General features: G+C 38.9%; 1 protein-coding gene across 13 annotated transcripts in view; it reads left to right on the forward strand.

Moving 5' to 3' along the window:
- NEO1 (neogenin 1) overlaps positions 1–22,928 on the forward strand; it is a 258,499-nt gene that overhangs the window by 140,469 nt on the left and 95,102 nt on the right. For all 13 annotated transcript variants that reach the window (XR_004973933.1, XM_036348445.1, XM_036348476.1 and 10 more), the window contains one exon: positions 120–240. Coding sequence is in view for 12 of the 13 variants with exons in the window: in XM_036348445.1 (XP_036204338.1) it covers positions 120–240 (121 nt within the window). In the remaining variant the exon portion in view is untranslated. The remainder of the gene's footprint in view (positions 1–119; positions 241–22,928) is intronic.

Raw genomic sequence — 22,928 nt, forward strand, 5'->3', positions numbered from 1 at the left:
TCAGTACCTGAATCAGACAATTTTACTTGTTTTTTCCTTCCCAGAAAAGGTATATACTTGGGATTTTGGACTGTTTATCAATTGAATCATAAAATTGTACATATGTTTTTCTTCTTCAGAAGGAACATAATCTTCAAGTTTTGGGTCTGGTGAAGTCAGACGAAGGGTTCTATCAATGCATTGCTGAGAATGATGTTGGAAATGCACAAGCTGGAGCCCAGCTGATAATCCTTGAACATGGTAAGAGGGACTGAAACAATAAGAGGGAAGAGGAAGACTATATATTTGAGAACTAGTACCTATCACTTCAGGATATCTAATAATTAATGACCTAGTTGTAAGGGGCAACATATGGCATAACCAAGAGAAAAAATAGCTGTCTAAATAATTTCTGTTGTTTAAGATGACACAAAAAAACAATTTTAGCTAATAATGAGAAAACATTGGTGTTAAAAAAGGAAAACTGAACAATTACGGTCTTACAAAATTAATGTTCTTCAAAATTCAATCATTTTAATCTCACAAATATATTCCTGCTCTATTAAAGTAGAATACTAAAAGCAATATTAATTTTGCATTGAATTTTTCCAAAATAAAATTTGCCTTTTATGATTATCACAAAAAAATACTTTTTATAAATTCAGACAACATCCTATATAATAAAAGGGTAATATGCAAATTCACCCTAATGGCAGAACGACCAGAACAACCGCTGGACCAGTCACTATGAGGCACACTGACCACCTCTTGGTTCCTTTCCTGGGCCAACAGGCACCTGATGGCCACCCACTGTAGGGGAGGGGCTGACGAGCGGGCAGGAACAACCAACCTCTCAGTCCCTTCCCCAGGCAGTCAGGCACCAATCACCCAATGGTGAACAGGGAACCGGGGGTGGGGGGCCAGCTGTGGGCAGCTGGGGAAGATGGCCCTGATTGCAGGCCAGGCCTAGGGACCGTACCCATGCATGAATTTCGTGCACTGAGCCTCTAGTTGAAAAATAAAAAGGGGTGGAGGACCTCACCCTATTTCAGTCAGGGTCAATTCTGGGGAAACAACACAGTAATTTCAAAACCTAAAAAGTATTAAATATTCTTTAATATAAAAAAATTATTAACTCTAGCAGGAAATTGGAGTAACAAGGGGTTAGTTAGAAAGAAGTGAAGAGAACTTTAACAAATATAAGAATGGCATATAGAAGGAGCAGCTACAACCCCTAGGTCTGAAAAAGAGTTCAGGAAGATTATCCCTTGGGGCTGAGATTTAGACCATGTTGGAGAGGGTGTGGCCATGTTTCCCTGGATGACAGAGAAGTAGCTGTGCTGTCTTGCTTGCAGTGGAAACTTGCTCAAAACCCGTTGACTAGTGTGCTGCGGTGTCTACTGTGCAAAGGCGGTGTCTCACTGAAGTCATTCTGCTACAAAACCACCTGAAGGTTGGGGTGTTGGTGGAAGTAGCCTCCAGCACCTGTACTGATAAAGTGTAACTCTTGTGTCAGCTGGCAAAGGAAAAACATTTAAAGGGGCAGGTTTATTTTTGCAGAGCAGGCAATATGGTATGAATTTGAAGCTAAGAGGCAATAAACTGCTAAGTGACACATGCTCCAAATCCTGTCACTTAGGAGTACTGCAGGTGAACACAGGTGATTATCCTATATAATAAAAGGCTAATATGCAAATTGTCCCCTCGACCAGGAGTTCAACCAGGGGGCGGGCTGGCCGGCCAACCGCCCACATCCCCTACCCCCCACTGGCTCCGCCCCCAATAGGCCCCGATCCGGCTGGGCCAGACAGACCCTACCCTTGCACGAATTCGTGCACCAGGCCTCTAGTGAATTATAACCTGTTTTTTTTTGCAGCATGCTGTGGCATCTTTCCATGTAAATAGAGATCTGCACCAACATTTGTCATTGCTGAATAGTGTATATACATTTTATGTAAAAGATTCCCTGTTGGTTAGCATTTAAACTGTTTTTCCTATTTTTAACTGTCATGAACAGTGCTATGCTGAATTTCTTTTTTTAAAAAAATATATTTTATTGATTTTTTACAGAGAGGAAGGGAGAGGGATAGAGAGTTAGAAACATCGATGAGAGAAACATCGATCAGCTGCCTCCTGCACACACCCTACTGGGGATGTGCCCGCAACCAAGGCACATGCCCTTGACTGGAATCGAACCTGGGACCATTCAGTCCGCAGGCTGATGTTCTATCCACTGAGCCAAACTGGTTAGGGCCTGAATTTCTTTATATGACTTTCTCATATTGAATTACTAAAAGTTGAGTTATTGGGTAGCAGTTCTGTGTTAAATTGATGAAGATACCCATTGGGTCTATTATTTATTTATTTTAGCAAGAAAAGCATTTTTCATTTTTTGCATTTCTTAAGAATGCATGAAAAAGATGTCATATTAGACATCTACTCTGGTGTCTGAGTCAAGTGAGTTCAGATTCCACTGTGGTCCCAGCCACGTAGCCTCGCCAGGAAAGCTAATTGGCAAAAATGGTACCTGCTCTGGTTTTCATTAAAATAACATAGGATTTACATATGCTATTTCTTGAAAATGTATTTGATAGTACTATTATAAAACGGCGTTAAATATATTACTCTTTTTCTTCACTCTCTCCCATTGAAAATGATTTACTAAAAGCATGTTGCCTTCACATCTTGGCAAAATGCCTGAATATGATTACCAATTAAGGCACTAACAAAATTAGTAAGGTAGATGTTCTTATTTCTTTTTAAGTGTCAGTAATTTTCCTTAGTAAACTTTGTGACTCTCGGGGTTATTTACGTGGAGCTAAATAAAGGGACCTCAGCATATTTTTGTTTGGGATTACCATCATAGATTTAACTCTAAGTATAAATGGTTTCTATGCTAAGAGTCCCCAAACTAATCCTCTGAAAATGCTCGGATGTCATAATAACTACAGTTGTAGCATGTGTTTTTTCCTTGAGACGTTTCAAAAAACAGTGTTTTGTGGGCTGGTAAAATTTTTAGTGCCCTTGTCACGGATGCATTAAGGATACATAGGTTATGGGAAGGAAAGTGTCATTTTATTAATTTTGCTACTTTAATTTACAAAATAAATATATATGTAGGAAAGCTAAAAGAGAAGATACAAGATCTGATCTCTGCCTTTCTGGAGAGAGGTGTATGAGATATGTATGATAAAAAGTGTTATTTTTTTAGTATAAATAAAGCAGTGTACAATTGAATTTTGTTTGTATGATCTGGGAAGTTTTTTCATGGAAAGCGTCCCTTGAATGATAACATTTCCAGATGCTAAAAGGAGGACCTGGATCAGTATGGAATAGAGTACCTGTTCCTGTAGGAAGGTGGCCTGTAAAGGCAGAATAGGATCAGATTGCTCATGGCCTTCATTTTAAACATCAAAGCACCTGGCCGGCATGGCTCAATGATTGAATGTTGACCTATAAACCAGGAGGTCATGGTTCAATTCCTGGTCAGGGAACATGCTTGGGTTGTGGGCTTGATCCCCAGTGTGGGGTGTGCAGGAGGCAGCTGATCAATGATTCTCTCTCATCATTGCTTTCTCTCTCTCTCCCCCTCTCCCCCTCTCTCTTCCTCTCTGGAAAAAAATAAATAAATAAATAATAACATCAAAGAAATACTGTAGTAAGGCAGCCTGATGATAAAGTCAGGTTGAAGTAGAAAACTGAGTTCAGGAGGCTGGTTGAAGGAATATTGTTTTATGTAAGAGACCATTGAAAGATGATAAGTATTTATACTAGAGAAATAGAGAAAAAGTATCCTAATAAAGATGTTAGTGATTTATCTAATTCAGACTTTATCAACTGTGATTGGATATTAAATATCATTGAAGAGAAGTCAGAGATACTTCTAAAATTTTATCTGGATGATGCCCTTACAAAGATAGAAAAGGGAAGTGAGTCAAAGTGGAAGGGGACTTCTGCTTGTACTCAGGATGTAAAAAGTATGCACAGAACCTCTTACCCTCACCTACAATAAAAAAGGTGGGTGATTTACAAAGTCATAATTTCTCTGAGTTCATCGGAGAGCTGAGCTTGCAAAGCAACCAAGTAATTAATCTAAATTCCAAAGAGTTGGCAACCCTCTCCCCCAAAGAATGGGCCATGATTTTTTCATCTTTGGCAGGGCAGGAGAAAAAGAGATGACTACAATAAAAGTAGATAAGAAATCAGCTGAAATTTTAACTGATTGTTAAAGACTAAGTATGGACTAGTTTGGAATGTCTTGGGGCTTCTGATAAAAGAGGAATTCACACTTGCTTTGAAATACATTTCCTTGGGGCTCAACAGGATACTTACTATTGAGATTGGGTACAAGGTGGAGACTCAGGGACTCAGTCATGTAGAGATTAAGGAGGTGATCTGTGGCTGCTGGATAGAAGCACAAAGTCCCTCCCATTTACTCAGACTCCTTTAAGTCTCAAAAAATGGGGGCTGGGCAGAAAACCCTTTTAGATACATTTCTGGAGGGAGATTAGAAGCAAAAATCCTTCTTCAGTGGGGAGGAACCCAGTGATCCCCAGGACACGGCCAAAGATGCATTGCTGCTATAGAAAAGAAGACACTTTACTCTAAACAAGATGCAGAAAACTATTTTGGGCCCCTGTATCCTACACCAGTACCTAGGGAGAGGTGTTTTACTAGTTGAGGAAGAGTAGGGAGGGTAGCACTGAAAACCAACATAAATACAAAGCAGATTTTGGCTGCCATAGGAAGGAGAGCTGCATGGCCTACCCAATACTGACACTAGACCAGGACAACTGAAAATCCCACCTGCTTCTTCCGTGTGCCACCACCAGGTGACAGACAAGCTTTCTACTGCTGGTGGTATAGGTCAAGAACAGGGAGAGAGATCCTCTGTGATATAAGGATACAGGAATGGGTGAAAGCTGAGAGGAAAATTAAGAAAAACTCTCCAACTCATCTCTTACCTTAAGCACCTGACAGTGGTGTCTATCAGTAGAAGAATTGGACCCCTGTGGTGTGCTGAAAGTAACGATGACAACTATAAAATCTATGTCAGGCTCAATTCCTATCTAAATTGACTAAACCCCTCCACACTTGACAGAAGACTAGGCATGCTCTTTTCCAAGTGTAAATAATCTCAGTTGCTGCTGTTCTGAACTCCATATTTAGTAGTCAATAAAAAATTATTGAAGCCCTGGCCAGTGTGGCTCAGTTGGTTGGGTGTCATCTCATGCACCGAAAGGTTGCCAGTTCAATTCCAGGTTAGGGCACATACCCAGGTTTGGGGTTCAATCCCAGGAGGCAACTGATCAATGTTTCTCTCTCACAGTGATCATAGATGCTTCTCTCCCTCTCCTACTACCTCTGCCTCTCCCTTTCCCTTCCTCTCTAAAATAAATAAATAAATAAATAAAAATAAAAATTATTAGAAACAGCAAGGGAAAACTGGCCCATTGTGAGATAAAGCAATCAATAGAACTAATTCAGGAGATCCAGATATTGGAACTATCATACAAGGATTTTATTTTATTTTTTTAATATATTTTATTGAGTTTTTACAGAGAGGAAAGGAGAGAGATAGAGAGTTAGAAACATCGATGAGAGAGAAACATCGACCAGCTTCCCCCTGCACACTCCCCACTGGGGATGTGCCCGCAACCAAGGTACATGCCCTTGACCAGAATTGAACCTGGGACCTTTCAGTCCACAGGCCAACGCTCTATCCACTGAGCCAAACTGGTTTCGGCAGGATTTTAATTTTTTAAAAATATTTTTATTGATTTCAGAGAGGAAGGGAGAGGAAGATAGAGAAAGGAACATCAATGTTGAGAGAGAGTCATTGATTGGCTGCCTCCTGCACACACCACACTGGGGATCAAGCCTGCAACCTGGGCATGTGCCCTTGACGAATTGAACCTGGATCCCTTCAATTCTCAGACCCATGCTCTATCCACAGAGCCAAACTAGTTAGGACAGGACTTTAATCTACACTAATAAAAGGCAAAGATGCTAATTGACCATACCTTCGCTATGCCCAAGCCCACCCACCAGCCAATCAGAGAGACTGTATGCAAATTGACCCAACCAAGATATATAAAAAAAAAGATAGGGATAAGGAGAGAAAGAATAGGAAACGATTTACATGTCCCAAAATAGAGGAAGTAGTTATAATAATTATAATACAATTTTATGATGAAAAAGTTATTTGACTATTAAAAATCATGTCTTTGAACACTTTAACGATGCTGGGAAAGTGTCAGGACATAATGTCAAGAAGAAAAGTAAAATACAAAGTTTATACTAAATAATTTGAAATTAGTTTTAAAAATTGTACATATACATCTAGGCATTCCCATACCAAAATGTTAACAGTGGTTATCTTTGGGTAACTAAAGAAATATTTTCTTAATTTTCTAAAATAATCATATATTATTTTTATAATCCTCAAAGGTTTTCCCCTTTTTTTTAATTAAATTTATGGAGGGGACATTGGTTAATAAGATTATATAGGTTTCAAGTGTACATTTCTATGATACATGATCTGTATATTGCACAGTGTGCCCACTCCCCAAAGTAAAATCATCTTCTGTCATCATATGTTTGGCCCTCTTTTACCCTTTACCACCCTCCCATCACCCCTTCCTTCTGGTAACCACCATACTGTTGTCTGTGTCTATGAGTTTCAGTTTTATATCTCACATATGAGTGAAATCATATGGTTCTCAACTTTTTCTGACTGATTTATTTCACGTAGCATGATATTCTCAAGGTCCATCCATGTTTTTGCAAATGGCAGTATCTCATAATATATTTTTTAACTTAATACCTAAAGCCACATTTCAATCAGTGCTGTAATTTAGAAGAGAGACTAAACACAATTGTGAGGACTTCTGCCAAAAGATATAGATAGATGTTAAGTAGTTTGTGTTGCAGAGAGTAAACAGCAAATTCTGGTAGACCTCAAATTCTGATATCTCTTGATTGGGTACTACATGGACAAAGCTTGAGCAGCCTGAAGAAGGAAGGATGAAAACTGGCCCACTTTGAGCCTCTTTTCCTTAGCATTCATTAGCCTTGTGAATCTCCAAGAGTAAAATAGAATGTGTATATATAGTGTTTCCCAAATCTGTTTGACTATGGAGGTTTCTTAGTTGACTCAGTAATATCTTTTGTGAAAAACTTTATTTATTGATTTTAGAGAAGGAGAGAGAGAAACATCAGTTTGTTGTTCCACTTATTTATGCATTCATTGGTTGATTCTTGTATGTGCTGTGGCTGGGGATCGAACCTGCAACCTTGGCATATCAGGGCGATGCTCTAACCACCTGCGCTGCCTGGCCAGGGCCTCAGACTCAGTAATATTTTAAAGGGTGCAATTTGGGAAACACTGATGTAGGGATATTCAAAGAAGGTAGATAGCCTGGCTGGTGTGGCACTATGGTTAGAGTGTCAGCCTGCTCACTGAAAGGTCACGGGTTCGATTCCCAGTCAAGGGCACATGCCTGGGTTGCAGGTTCAAAGCCCAGCATCATTTGGAGGGTGTGGGAGTCAATTGATCGATGTGTCTCTCTCACATTGATATTTTTCTCTTTCTCTCTCGCTCCCCTTCCTTCCCTCCTTTCCACTCTTTCTAAAAAAATCAATGGGAAAAAATATCCTTGGGTGAGGATTAACAACAAAAAAAAGGATAGACAAGAATGGTGGTCCACAGTCCAAAGTTTTATCGGAACATAGCAGTGCAAATTTGTTTACAGATTATCTGTGTCAGTCTATAGTTCTTTTCACACTGTAATGGCAAGGTGAGTATTTGCAGCAATGACCAAAATATTTATTTTGTCTCTTTACAGTAAAAGTTTGCCGAACACTTGACTATATGATGCATATCTTTCAGTCCTGATAGTTTATGATTCTAAATTATTTCTGGTCATTAGGTGTCTGTTTCACTTAAAATAGGGTAGGTGGAAAAGGAAGAAGAGGAACAGGAGGGTAAATAATCCTATGTAATAAAACCCTAATATACAAATTGACCAAACAGCAGACACTGATCACTATGATGAGCACTGACCACTGGGGACAAATGCTCAAGACAGGTGCTGCCCCCGTGTGCTCCCACACGGGGAGCGCCTCTCAGCCAGAAGCTGGGCTCATGGCTGGCAAGCACGGTGGCAGTGGCGGGAGCCTCTCTTGCCTTGGCAGCAGTACTAAAAGGCAGCGAGCAGGCGGGCGGTAAGGAGCGAGGAGTCCTGGACTGCGAGGGGGATGTCTGCCTGCCAGTGAGAGGGCACAGGCCAGGCTGAGGGAACCCCCCACCCACCCCCAGGGCATGAATTTCGTGCACCAGGCCTCTAGTGTAAGAATAAGGGAAGAAAGTCATACTTGGTGTGTAAGGAGATGTGCATTGGTGAATGACTTCAAGAAGAAACTCTTAGCGGTAGAATGACACAGAGTCTGCTAGTGCATCTCTACGGCTGACATTTGAGAGACACTTAAGCACAAGAAACACCATGCAGTATATTACTGAAAGTGGAAAGATCTGTTGTCATGGTACTTATCTTCATGTACCTTGTTTAAAATTAATGTGGAAAGTATTTGAGCATCTTCCACACAATTTTTATAAGGGCAATTTTCTTATACCAGAAGTATGTGGCTGTGTGTACTGGCCATTAGCCCTCTCTTGGCTGCAAGAAGGTACTTTGGTGCATCCACTATGGGCCTGTGATATGACTGGACAGTATGGTTTTTATGTTAATTATCACTTTTTAACATTAAGTGAAATTTCATAATTATAGCTAAAATATATAAAACATTTGTGCAACACTATAAAACAGCTTTTCTAAAATCAATGAAATTGGGAAGTGGAATGTGAGAATGACTAAGATTAAAACATTCTTTCCCCCCCTCCAATTCTATTGAGATATAATTGACATTTAACATTGCATAAATTTAAGGTAACATGATGATTTGATACACACATATATATTGTGGAATGTTTACCACAGTAAAGTTAGTTAACACATCCTTTACTGCACATAACTATTATTTTGGTAAGAACGCTAAAGTTCTACTCTTATGGTGACTTTCAAGTGTACAAGTGTTAACTATAGTCACCTTGCTGTATATTAGATCCCCAGAACTCATTCATCTTAGACCTGGAAGTTTGTATCCTTTGACCATCATCTCTGCATTTCCCCTACCTCTCAGCTCCTGGCAACCACTATCTGCTGTTTCTGTGAGTTCTGTGTTAAACACACACACACACACACACACACACACACACACACGCACACACAGACACACACACACACAACACACCTATTTGTGTCTTTAATGGCTACCATCCCGAGTAGATGCCTAGAACTTGTTCTGTCTCCTACTACCTTAGTTCTTTAATTCTAATCCTTCCCCTGGGCCTTTATGTTCAGCAAATCAAATTAATCTCCATTCATTAGCAGTTTTAACTTCTCAAAGTCATTTAACATTTCCTCTTACTTATTTTCTTCCTGCATCATTCTGATTCCTCTTCTAAAGCATAATTTCCTCCCAAACTATGTATACGTACTTTTTATAGATAAGACAAAAATAATAACTTTATTAAATATTTTCAGTTGGTTCTTTTAAATAATTTTTTATATTTCAATTACAATTGACATACAATATTATATTAGTGTACACCCCAGTGGTTAGACATTATATAACTTAATAAGTGATCATGATAAATCTCATAGCCATATGACACTATACATAGTTATTAGAATATTATTGATTATATTCCTTTTGCTGTACTTTACATCCCAGTGACTATTCTGAAACTACCAATGTACTTCTTTTTTTTTTTTTTTTTTTTTTTTAAATATATTTTATTGATTTTTTACAGAGAGGAAGGGAGAGAGATAGAGAGTTAGAAACATCAATGAGAGAGAAACATCGATCAGCTGCCTCCTGCACATCTCCTACTGGAGATATGTCCACAACCCAGGTACATGCCCTTGACCGGAATCGAACCTGGGACCTTTCAGTCCGCAGGCCGACGCTCTATCCACTGAGCCAAACCGGTTTCGGCACCAATGTACTTCTTATTCCTTTCACCTTTTCACCCATTTCTCCAATGCCCTCCCATCTGGTAACCATTAAAATATTCTTTGATTCTCTGAGTCTGTTTCTGTTCTGTTCATTTGTTTATTTGTTTTTTAGATTCCATTGTGTTTTTCTTTCCCTTTTTAATGAATTTATTGGAATGAGACTGGTTAAAATTATACAGGTTCCAGTGCTCAATTCCACAACATATCATCTGTATACTGTATTGTGTGTTCATCACCCAAAGTCAAGCCTCCTTCCATCACCATTTATCTCCCTATACCCTCCTCCACCCCTTCTAGATATGTATTCATTGCCACTTTATTTTTTATATTTTTTGTCTTTTTTTTCTTCTTCTTTTTAAACAATACCCTTTAACATTTCATGTAATGGTGGTTTGGTGATGATAAACTTTTTTAGCTTTTTCTTATCTTGGAAGCTCTTTATCTGTCCTTCAATTGTTGGGTTGAGTACTCGTGGTTATAGGTCCTCGCTTTTCATCACTTTGAATATTTCTTGCCATTCCCTTCTGGCCAGCAAAGTTTCTGTTGAGAAACTAGCTGATAGTATTATGAGAGCTCCCTTATAAGGAACTAACTGCTTTTCTTTTGCTACTTTTAAGATACTGTCTCTGTCTTTAACCTTTTCTTTTTTTATTGATTTTTTTTTCTTTAGAGAGAGAGAGAAGGGAGAGAGAGAAACATCAGCTTGTTGTTCTACTTTATTTATGCATGAGTTGGTTGTTTCTTGTATGTGCCCTGACCTGGGATCAAACCTACAAGTTGGCATATCAGGATGACACTCTTAACACATTGTATGCGGGAAACGTATTTATACGTTTTACGTTGACTGTAGTAGTAGAGCGCGGGACACGTATTAATATGTTTTTTATAGACTAGCGGTAGAATGCGGGTAACGTATAAATACGTAAACTAAAGTTATCGTAATTTTACTGAACGTTGCCATTTGTGCAAAAAATTAGCAAAAATGGCCCGCGCCACCTGTTAGCGCGCGATAAAAACTACCCGCAAACAATGTGTTAACAACTGAGTTACCCAGTCAGGGCTATGTCTTTAACTTTTGCATTTTAATTATAATTTTCTTGGTGTGGGCCTCTTTGAGTTCATCTTGTTTGGGAATCTCTGTGTTTTCTAGACTTGTATGTCCATTTCCTTCAACAGGTTAAGGATGTTTTCTGTCATTTTTAAAAATAGGTTTACAGTTTCTTGCTCTTTTCTCCTTCCTGTACTCCCCTGATGCAAATGTTGGTACATTTAAAGTTGTGCCAGAGGTTCCTTACACTATCCTCATTTTTAAATTTTTTTCTTCCTTTTTGCTGTTCTGATTGGGTATTTTTTGCTGTCCAAATTGCCATTTTGATTCTTGGCTTCATCTACTCTACTGTTGATTCCCTGTAAATTATTCTTCATTTCAGTTAGTGTATCCTTCATTTCTGATTGGTTCATTTTTATGGTTTCCATGTCCTTTTTTATGCCGTTGAAGTTCTCTTTAAGTCCATCTACTCTTCCCTGAAGTTTATTTAGTATCCTTATAACCAGTGTTTTAAACTCTGCATCTAGTAGTTTGCCTGTCTCCATTCTGTTTAGTTCTTTTTCTGGAGTTTTATTCTGTTCTTTCATTGGACATGTTTCTTTGCCTCTTCATTTTAGCAGTCTCCCTGTGTTTGTTTTTATGTATTAGGTAGAGCTTCTGCATCTCCGGGGCTTGATAGAGTGCCCTAATGTAGTAGGTGTCCTATAGAGTCCAGAGGCACAGCTTCCCCATTCACCCAAGCTGGGCATTCCAGATGTGCCCTCCATGTGGGCCTCTGTACACACTCCTGTTGTAGTTGAGCCTTGATTGCTATTGGCACATCAATGGGAGGGATTTACCCCCAGGTCCATTGGTTGCAAAGACTGTCTGCGACCACCATGGAGGATCAGCTGTGTAAGGGCCAACCCAACAGAGCAGAACTTACTTCAACGGGCCTCTGGTGCCTGCTGAATCTGCCCCTTGAGTGTGTCGCTTGTGGAGGTGGTTGAGTGGTGCTTCAACGTGGCCTGAAGTTGTCCACCAGGTACTCTGGCTCTAGGGCCTTCCAGAAGGTGCAGCCAAAGTCAGCCGCTGCCTGTGTTTTGCCTGAGACCAGTTGGCATGAGCTACAAAGCAGCTGCTACATGTGCTGGGCTGGAAGGTGCCAGGGAGAGGCCAAGCTGTGATCCAAAGCTGTTAGTGCCAGGCATGGACCACTTAGCAAGAGGTACAGAGCACACCAAGGCCAGATTCTGCTTGTTTGAGAAATTTAGGAAAGTCTGAAGCATGAGCTAAGACAGGTCATTCTTATGGAAAAGCCACTGGGAACAGCTTGGGTAGGCCTGCAAGTTGGGTGTAACAGAGTCTCAGGGAATCACCAGGGTGGGGCAAACAGTGTGAGCCAGGTTGATGGAGACTCAGATATGCCACTTGCCTTTGGGCTCTGCAGCGGATGGGTTCAGAAAAGGAACAATGTCATTTGCCACCACTGCTGTCTGGGAGAAAGCTATTCCTCCTTGGTGCCTTTCAAGCTGCTGGCCCAGCACTGGAGCTCTAGAGAGAGTAAGTCCAAGTAAGTCTGTGCATGGCCCTTTTAAGAGGAACTGCCTGGGATTGTCACTCAGCCACAATCCCCACTGGTTTTTACAGCCTGAAGTTATGGGGACTTTTATTCCTGGCACTGGAAACCTGGGCTGGAAGGGCCTGGTGTGGGGCAGGGACCTGTCACTCCTCAAGGGGGACCTTCCTAAACATACTTTCTTAATCAAAACATTTAAAATAGAATTTTAAATATTTAACTTTACTTTCATGCATTTTTAGGAAGACTCTTAATTTTAGAAGACGAATTTTAATTTTAAAATTAGGAAGAATCTTAATTTTAGAAGATCTTGTGGCTTTTAAAATATTTAACTGAATATAGCATTTTTTTTTAATTCACTTCCAGTTTAAATTGATATTACCTGTCATTTTAGTTAAAATACTTTATATCTTAGAATCATCTATTGAATGATTTAAAAAAAAAGTATCGGCATATAATTATTACAGGTATATTTAGAGTAGTGAGAATTAAGGTAAAATGTATCTTTGTTTATTAATTTTTTATTAGTCTTTCTTCCTATCAGTTTGAGTTTTAAAATAGTTTCTAAAATTATCAAAGTAATATTGAAATGTAAAAACACAGCAATATGATTTTTCTTTGTACATCTGTTCATATCAAGTGTGATAATTGGCATTTTTTTATTTCCAGTAAGGGAAGACATGTTGGTGAAAATGGAGTAATATGAACTTGTTTTTATTAAAGGAAATTCATACTTTACGAACTCATTAAATGACTTCTAGGATATTATGGCTGTGGTAGATAAGGATACATATGAGCTTCACTTTTTTTTTTTTTTTTGACAGAAACATTAGTAAAAAATTCCATATAGTATCTGAGATAAATATTGGATAATAGAAGTCCTGGAATAAGTGACTAGTGGTCTGGCATGATTAAAAGTTGGCTAGATAGCAGGAAAGTATTAGTCATTAATGGAATATTTTAAATCTGAAGCACCAGATATGTGATAGTTGGTGTTGATTTTAATCAAAGGATAAATTCCAATAATTTATTTTGCTTTTTTATAGCAGTAATAACAACTTTAAGAAAAGTTTAGCGTTAGACAATTGTGATGAAATTTGACTTCTTAATGATGAATTCCATGTCCGGGAACTTTCTAATATTAAAAGTGCATCTAACGTCAATGCCAGTGTTGTAGTTAGTTCTTGACTGCCATTGTCTTGCTGAGTGATTGGAAATTCTGTGATTTTTATTTTATATAAAACGAAGGAATTAAATGATCTCTTAGGTTTCTTATCATCCAAGTACTCTATTAAATGAAGTTGTTTTAGAAATATATGCATTAAATATAAGAAACATTTCAGAACACCTTTTCTGTCTAGGCATTGAAATAAGTAGATATTTTATTTGCTGAAAGATTGCAATGTTGCCTTTAATAATTTTGTTACCTGCTACAATGTATATACTGAAACAAACCTTTGTGTTAAAAATCTGAAGTATTGACCCTAGCCAGATTTCTCAGTGGTTAGAGCATCAGCCCATGGACTGAAAGGTCATGAGCTTGATTCCAGTCAAGGGCATGTACCAGGTTGCAGGCTTGATCCCCGGTCCCAGATTGGGGCGGGTATGGGAGGCAGCCAATTGATGTGTCTCCCTCACATCAAAGTCTCTCTCTCTCTTTCTCTCTTTCTCTCTCTCTCTCTTTCTTTTTCTCTCTCTCTCTCATCCCCCTTCTCTTCCCCTTCCTTCCACTCTCTCTAAAAAAAAATCAATGGAAAAAATATCCTTGGTTGAGGATTAACAACAACAGCAGAAAAATAAAATGAAAAATCTGAAGTATTGGCTTCATGTCCCAAACCAGTCTCTTTGAGCATCCGTTTCTTTATCTGTTAGGTATAAACAATAGTCTCTGCACAGCATACCTTTGAGGGGCAAATAGAATAATATATATTAAGCATTTTGTAAATTTTAAGTACTCTGTAACTTTAAGGTAATAGTAATTTGAAAAAACGTACAAAGGCAAAGCTACTTAGTGGGAATTCAGTAGTCAGCATTAAACTAAATTAAAATGAAGATAAAAGTTTAACTTCATGAAACAAGGTTTAAGGATTTTTTTTCAGTAGCCAACAAAAACCCATTTAATATTTAGTTACATCATTTAAATTTGCAAAACAAGAAAAAATCTTATATGACCAGATTGCAAAGCATCTGAAATAGTGGTCTGGTTAAAACTAAACTTGCACTAAAATGGTTTTAAATAAATGTAACACATTTTCATTGTCACAAATAAGAATGTATAATGTTTTATAATACAGTAAAATACTGCAAATTCTAATCAAAACTGCAATGTTTGAATTAGTGATTCAGTAACTTTGTGTGCATGCTTTCTTTTGTATTTTTTAAAAACCTTATTTTAAATAAATTTATCTTGAATGTTTATATGCCTCAATTTTAATAACATTTATTATAATACTAGAGGTCCTGTGCACAAAATTCATTCACAGGGGGTGGGGGTGGGTGGGGAGTGGGCAATGTCCCTCAGCCCGGCCTGCGCCCTCTTGCAAACTGGAACCCCTTGGGTAGGGTCCCTAGGCCTGGCTGGGGATCAGGGCCTATTGGGGCTTTCCTTCCCCCGGTTGCCAGCAGCTGGCCCCACCCCGCCGCTGCCACTGCTTTCCATCTGTGCGGTGCTGCCTCCCACCCCGCCACCAGTTGCCTCCTTCTGAGGGTGACAGACATGGGGTGCGATCGGTTGGCTGGCCTGGGCCTCCCTCTATGGCGCGATTGCAGGCTGGCCCTGCCCACCCACCACAACATCACTGGCCAGTGGCCTGGGCCTCCCTCTGTGGGGCAATCAATCACAGGGCCCCCAGATCGATTGTCCAGCAGAGGGAGGCCCTGCCCACCCACCACAGCATAGCTGGTTGGGTAGCCTGGGCCTCCCTCATTGAGGTGATTGATCACGGCTCTGCTCACCTGGCTGATGCTCCACGATTGATTGCCATGCAGAGAGAGGCCCTGCCCACCCAGCTTGGGCTCTGAGATAGATCACCAGGCAGAGGGTAGCCTGGGCCTCCCTCTGTGGGGTGATTGTGGGCCATGGCAGAGTCTCCTAACTCCCGACCAGTTGCATCGCACTCACCTTAGCTGGCCTGGTGCCAGTGCATGACATAGTGTGGTCATCCAGCAGGTCATCTAAAAGGTTATCTGGATGGTCATTCTGCTGTTTAGTTCAGTTGATTTGATATTACACTTTCATTATATAAAAGGCTAATATGCAAATCAACCAAACGGCAGAACAAGTGGTTGCTATGATGTGCACTGACCCCCAGGGGGCAGACGTTTAATGCAGGAGATGCTTCCTGGTGTTCAGGGCGCTCCCACAGGGGGAGCGCCGCTCAGCCAAAAGCTGGGCTCACGGTTGGTGAGCAAAGCAGTGGTGGCGGGAGCCTCCCCCGCCTCCACAGCAGCACTAAGGATGTCTGACTGACAGCTTAGGCCCACTCCCTGTGGGCTCCCAGACTGCAAGAGGGTGCAGGCCGGGCTGAGGGGTACCCTCAAGTGCACAAATTTTGTGCACCAGGCCTCTAGCTGACAAATAAAAGTAAATGTACCTTTTAACCCTTTCCCTAATCTTAATTTCTAGAGGTAACCTTTGTTAATAGACATTGCCTATGTAATTATTCATTTAGTATATATTTGTTGAGCAAAATTCTGTATGCTATATAAAATTCTATATTCATTGTGTTAAGTGGTTGGATGAAATAGCCAACAAACAATGATTCTCTGCCCCTCATTGTGCTTATGTTCTGTTAGCCAAGATAGACATTAAGCAAGTAAATAAATAAGCAACATAATTATAGCTCTGTGTCTACTTAAAGGAAATAAAAAGAATGTTCTGGTAAAGAATTATTGAGGGTATATTGAAAGTTACTTTAAATAGTATACATAGAGAGGGCCTTTCTGATGGGATGTATAAGTTGAGGCCAGAACATTAGAAGAAGCCTCTGTGTGTATTTTATGCTTACAAATACATATACACTTATTTATATATACACGTTTTTTTGCAGAAGTGAAATTATATTTTTCTGTGAATTTACTAAACAGTATTTTGTAGATATGTCTGTAGTGAGAGGTTTATGTATGTTAGACTGGCTTAAATCTGGAAACAGTGCAATCAGTACAACTAATAAGCAGGTTGATTAAACACATGGAAGACTACTTAGCTGTAAAAAAATAAGGTAGATCTGTGTAAGGTGAATATGGTAGATATGGAAAAATATCTAACTTATTAATTAAGCAAGTTGTAGAAAGTATGTGTAGTCTGATTTTATTGTGGAAAAGGTGAGAAAGAAGGCTATAAATGTAGATATGCTTATATATGAAAGAGAACTTTATAAAACTGCACAATAATTTGTTAATTGTGTTTATGTCTGAGAAGTGGATTGAAAAGTCTGAAGATGGGGAAAAGACAAACAATGTATTATAAAATTTTTGAAAAGCCAAATAAAAATTATCTGTTAGAAATATAACAACCAGGTCTAAACATAGTGATTTTTACTTTGTTCAGTGTGGTTTAAAACTTCTTGAAATTTTTTTTTGAAACAAAATGCTATGGAAGAAAAAATAGGTTGTTAAAGAGTATTTGGCAACCATCTCCAAATGCCAGCTATTATAGTATTTTTTTTCCTGGAAGATGAATCATCTATATATATAAAAGCCTAAGTGACCCGTCAACTGGTCACTATGATGCTCACTGACCACCAGGGGGCAGACACTCAATGCAGGAGCTGCCCCCTGGTGGTCAGTGCACTCCCACGGCCAACCTCCCATGGTCCCTCCCCCAGGCAGCCATCCCAATCGGCCTCTATCAGGACTGGGCCAGACGGCCCCGATCGCCCCGATTGGTCCCAATCACCGGCCAGGCCGAGGGACCCCACCCATGCATGAATTTGTACACCATGCCTCTAGTGTGATATAAATGCTAACACAGGTGTAGTTTATTCAGATAGTAAAAGCAAATTGCTTTTGTTAAACCAACAGGTAAATCAAGATTCACCTATCAGAGACCCTACTATGTAGGCCATTGGGAAAGAGGATGTAAAATCAAAGAGAGTCGAGTTAGAATGGACTTTAGAGATCTGAGCATCTAGTCTAGCTGAACTGGAGACTCACTCAGTTCAGTCTCTTGCCCTATATCACTAGTTAGCATCAAAGTCAGGACTAATAACCTGGGTTTTCAGTGTTAAAATTCACTTTACCACTTTAGCAAGTTAAATGTTTTGAAGACAAAGATAATTTATACTCTTTTAACTTAAAGTTCAGTCTTTTTAAGTTTATTGTGGTTATACTTATTAACAAGGTTGGCCAGATGTATCTCTTTATAACAAGCATGTCAAACTCTGCGGCCGGCAGACCATATGCCTTTTGCATGTGGCCTGCTGGCCGCAAGTTTGACATGCTTGCTTTATAAGGATGACCATGCATCTAGTGTGCCTGAGACAGTCCTAGTTTATGTCTGTTGTCTCAGCATAATTATGAATTTTTAAGTACAGGGAGAAGTAAGTAGCACTTTAAGAGGAGCTGTGTTTAGTGGGTTCAGAGAAGAAAATATGGAACCTGTGATACTCATTAGGAGAACTTTGTACAAATCAGGTGTGATGTTTAAGACACTTAACTAAGTGGTGACAGTGAAAAGAGAATTTTTTATCCCTCAGTGGCTCATACATGTTAAGTATTTATTAAATGTCAGGTAGATGTTCCTACAAAGGAAGGTAGAATAAGATTTGTGAGTTTTGGGGCACTTAAGGGAAAGGAAAAGTTTGAAATTTTACACCAAATAGAAATAGAAGGATTCTCTGTGTAAGTCTAAGGTTATGATCTTAGTCTACTTAGGTTAAGAAACTTTGTCTCCATTACTGTTGAGTTGTGCTACAATGACTGCTCTGATTTTAAATAGCTCTGGAGAGGTAGAAATATAATCAAAGTATGATTAGTTTCTTTAATATTTCATCTTTGCCAAAAGTCATGAATCATAAGACCAGGACATGTGAGATCCAGGTAATAACTTAGTGCCTCAATAATCATTTTTTATGTTTAGCAGTTAAATAGAAATTCTGCAAATGACTTTCTTGGACACAAAGATTGATTTAGAGATTATCAGAGAGCAAGCTTGAATTTGAATTTGATGCCATTATTTTGTTATAAAGAAAGAATCCATTATGCAGTGCTAAAACACCAGAAGGAAGATAGTATGTCTCAACATCTTTTAATTGGTGGCTATCTTTAAAAGATGCTAAATTATGCAATAATGTCATAGTTGGCAGAATATCATTTGGGTCTGAAAGACATCACTGACAATCTGGCTGTTTATAAACTTGATTTTATATAGTTTCAATTCTGGATCAGTGTGATTTTCATTTTAGGTTATGCTGTTGGCATTGAGAATATCTTCCAATTAATGCCCACTTAAGAGATCACCAAAATAAGAAGTGTAGTAAAATGTGAGACACAATGTGAGAAATGTTTTTCTAAAGTATAAGCATTTAAATGCTGCTACTGCCTCATAGCTACTATGTATGTTCTAATATTTTAGTAGTATGGATATTTTAAAAAGCAACCTTTGTTTACTACCAGAATTTCTCTCTTGAGTTTGCTCTTGTACAGTGTTACCTGAATATTGTAGACCAAAAATGATAAAAAGATATGAGAGCTTTTTTAGCTGGATTCCAGTTGTGATGATGTTCTTCTGATTTTTAGAGTTCCTCTTCATTTTACACTCCTTCACAAATTTGAGTAATTGTGGTTTCTTGTAAAATAATTTTGTTAAAGTTCTGGGTTAGGTACTATTTGAATCCTGTTACTTTTTACATGATTCGAGGAAATAAAAGTTGCTAGAATTTGGACTTCTGAATCTGAATCTTAAAAAAATGTTAATGCTGTTTATCTCTTGACTTTATGTCATTGAAAATTGGTTATTATTAGAGTTAGTGTAAGTCATTAAGCACATTGGAACAAAGTTTTCCCTTTTTATTGGTCTAAATGGGTAATGAGCAGATATACCTTTACACATTTTGTCTTTCCTTTCCCTTGGGTGGTTGGAATCTTACTGAGGAGACATCATTTTGATTTAGGATCAAAGGAGAGAAGGCTATCTTTTTTTCTGGGCTTACTGTTGTGGTAGGTGCGTCATTAGCATCTGGCACACCTTTTTAAATTCGTGCTTTTGATATCAGGAAAATGTCAGATGACTTCCTTAAAAGCGAAACATCTCTCCTGTCCGCCAGAATGGGAGGAGTATTTTGTGTTCATTTTATTTTATAACTTCCTTCAATTGTTTATGTAAGTCATTAGTTTAAACCAGCAGTTCACTGCTTATCAGAATACATACCCTAAAACTCTCCAATAGAGTGCATTCCTCTGTTATCAGATTAGTTCTTCTCTATCTTTGGGACTTAGTTCTAAGAAGAGGAACTCTATAAAGTCTGTGGGACCATTGACTGGAACTCTTACTCCCTTGTTCTGAAGTTGTTTGAATACTCAGAATACATAGCCTTGGCAAACTACTTTTGTGAGTTTATGTTCACATTGCATTGTGCCCCTAATCAGTCTCCTAGCTGTTCAGCAACTGTGCTGATGGACATTTCAGGTATTTGAATAGCTTTAAGTTATTTCATTTTGGAGTATATTATTCTCTCACAACCCATACTAAATTTGTAAGCTCCAACTTCAGTTCCTCAGACTGCTGGAAAATCCTATTAGGTTTTTCTAATCTACTCCCTCTCCCTTCCCTCCATGTTAATTATTTTAAACCTTCATGCTCGTCAATCCTACTGTTTCCTTACTGTAAGCAGATAACCACGTTTCTAAATTCATTGGAATTTGAAATTCTTTTTGTAATATAATTCATGGCCCGTATTTTGGCGTCAGTTCTATGGGTATTATGTTTGCTGGATATTAATTGCTTATAAATGTCTATTAAGATCAAACTTGTTAATTGTGTTCATAAAATCCTTTTGAGCCTTACCTAATTTTTGTTTACTTAATCTGCCAATTTCTAAGAAAAAAATATTTTTAAGAAAGGTATGAGTATAGATTTGTTCAATTCTTGTGTTTCTATTATTGCTTTCTATTTTCAGAAGCTATGTTGTTAATGCATTAGGAATCATTTATTTTCCTGGTGGATTACTAGGTTTCATCAAATCTAAGATGCCTTAGATTATAAAATGCATCCTGATTTCAGAGACATAAAAATGTGAAAAAGTGTCCCTTAGAATAAAACATGGTATTTATCTTAGCAAGAAACATTGTTTTGCCCTGATTAAATCTTGTTGTCCTCAATTATATTTTGTCTAATATTGGCATTACTATATCTGCTTTCTTTTTAATAGCATTGCCTGATAAATATTTTGTGCTCTTTTATTTTCAAGCTTTTGATGTCCTTTTGTTTTAGGGTCATCAACTATGGACAGCTTTACACTTACTGTCTTTATGTCCTTATGAGTCCTGCTAACCCACCTTAATTTTTATCATGAGGTTACCCTTAAAATTTTGACTTGTACTTAGCCATTTTTTCCCCAGCAGCACTTAAGGTTAATCATGATCTCTTTCCCCTCACCAAAGAATGTTAACATGCTATCATATTAGTATACTTCTCGTATACTGTGCCTTCCCTCAAGCATATTCTTCGGACTATAATTTCTATTTTCTTGGACTGTTGTTTTTAATTTATTTTGCTAGAGTATGCCTTATCGTAAATTTCTGAGAAAGATTGTATGAGAAGTAAATTTTCAAGACTGCATATCTGAAAATATTTTATTTGCTCTCATAGAAAGTTTTATTATCTTTTAGCATACTTTTAGAAATCTTTTACTTGTTCATTTATAGATAATGAACTGTTATTATAGATAATGCCTATTTTATTCTCTGTAAGCTTTTAGAACTTTTATCTTTCAATTTTGCTGTTTTATGGTATGGGTTTCTTTCTTTCTCCATCCCAATTCATATTGTCCAGAATGGATTAGTTTGTTTGTTTGTTTGTTTGTTTGTTCGTTTATGGAATATTCCCTTAAAAAAGAGATGTACATCTGTTTAGGTCCAGCCAAATTTTATGATGTTATGTATTGCTCTTGCTCCTTGTTCTGTTATCTCTTACTAGAGGCCCGGTGCACAAAATTCGTGCGGGGGGGAGGGGCGTGTCCCTCAGCCTGGCTGGCACCCCCTCCAATCTGGGATCCCTCTCACAATTCAGGACTGCTGGCTCCTAACCGCTTGCCTGCCTGCCAGCCTGATAGACCCCTAACTGCTCCCCTGCCAGCCCAATCGGCCATAACCACCCTCCTCTGCCGGCCCAATCGGCCACAACCACGCTCCCCTGCCGGCCCAATCGCCTACAACTGCCCTCCCCTGCCGGCCCGATCGCCCACAACTGCCCTCCCCTGCTGCAACCTGCTTCCTCCGTGCGAGGCAGCGGAGATGCCAGGACCGGCCTCCTCCATGCTGCACAGAGCTGTGGGACCCCCAGGCCTCACCACGCGGAGCGGCCACCGGGCCCCGCCTCCACTGTGCATGCAGCCATCTTGTGGTGGTGTCACGCAAGGGTGCGAGGACCACCTAGGCTTTTATTAGTATAGATTTGACTTTTCCTTTACATGCTACCTCTTGTCTTTGAGTGTTTTGTTCTGGCAAAATACCTTTCTAGTCCACTAATTTTACCTTTATTTGGGTCCAGTTTGCTTTTTTGGCCATATTTTAAGTAAGCATTTGGTTTTAGAAGTTTTAGACTTATGGAAAAGTTATGAAGATAGCTACAGAGGGGATTATTGTTAATATTGTTAACACCTATTAGTATGACACATTTGTAACAGTTAATTAAATAACATTAATTTTTTTATTAACTAAAGTCCATTCTGTATTCAGATTTCTTTAGTTTTTATTTATTTTATTACTTTTACTTTTTTGTTAATCCTCACTAGAGGATATTTTTTCCATTTATTTTTAGAGAGAGTGGAAGGAGGGGAGAAGGAGGCAGGGAGGGAGGGAGGGTGGGAGGGAGGGAGGGAGGGAGAAAAAAGAGAGAGAGAGAGAGAGAGAGAGAGAGAGAGAGAGAGAGAGAGAGAGAGAAAGAAACATCGATGTGAGAGAAACACATTGATTAGTTGCCTCTTGCTCCCGCCCCAACCAGGGCCAGGGATTGAACCTACAAACCAGGTATGTACCCTTGACCAGTAATTGAACCTATGACCCTTCAGTGGGTGGGCCAATGCTCTAACCACTTAGCCATGCC

This window comes from Myotis myotis, unplaced genomic scaffold, assembly GCF_014108235.1.
Source record: "Myotis myotis isolate mMyoMyo1 unplaced genomic scaffold, mMyoMyo1.p scaffold_m19_p_1, whole genome shotgun sequence".
In the NCBI taxonomy this organism is placed as follows: Eukaryota; Metazoa; Chordata; class Mammalia; order Chiroptera; family Vespertilionidae; genus Myotis; species Myotis myotis.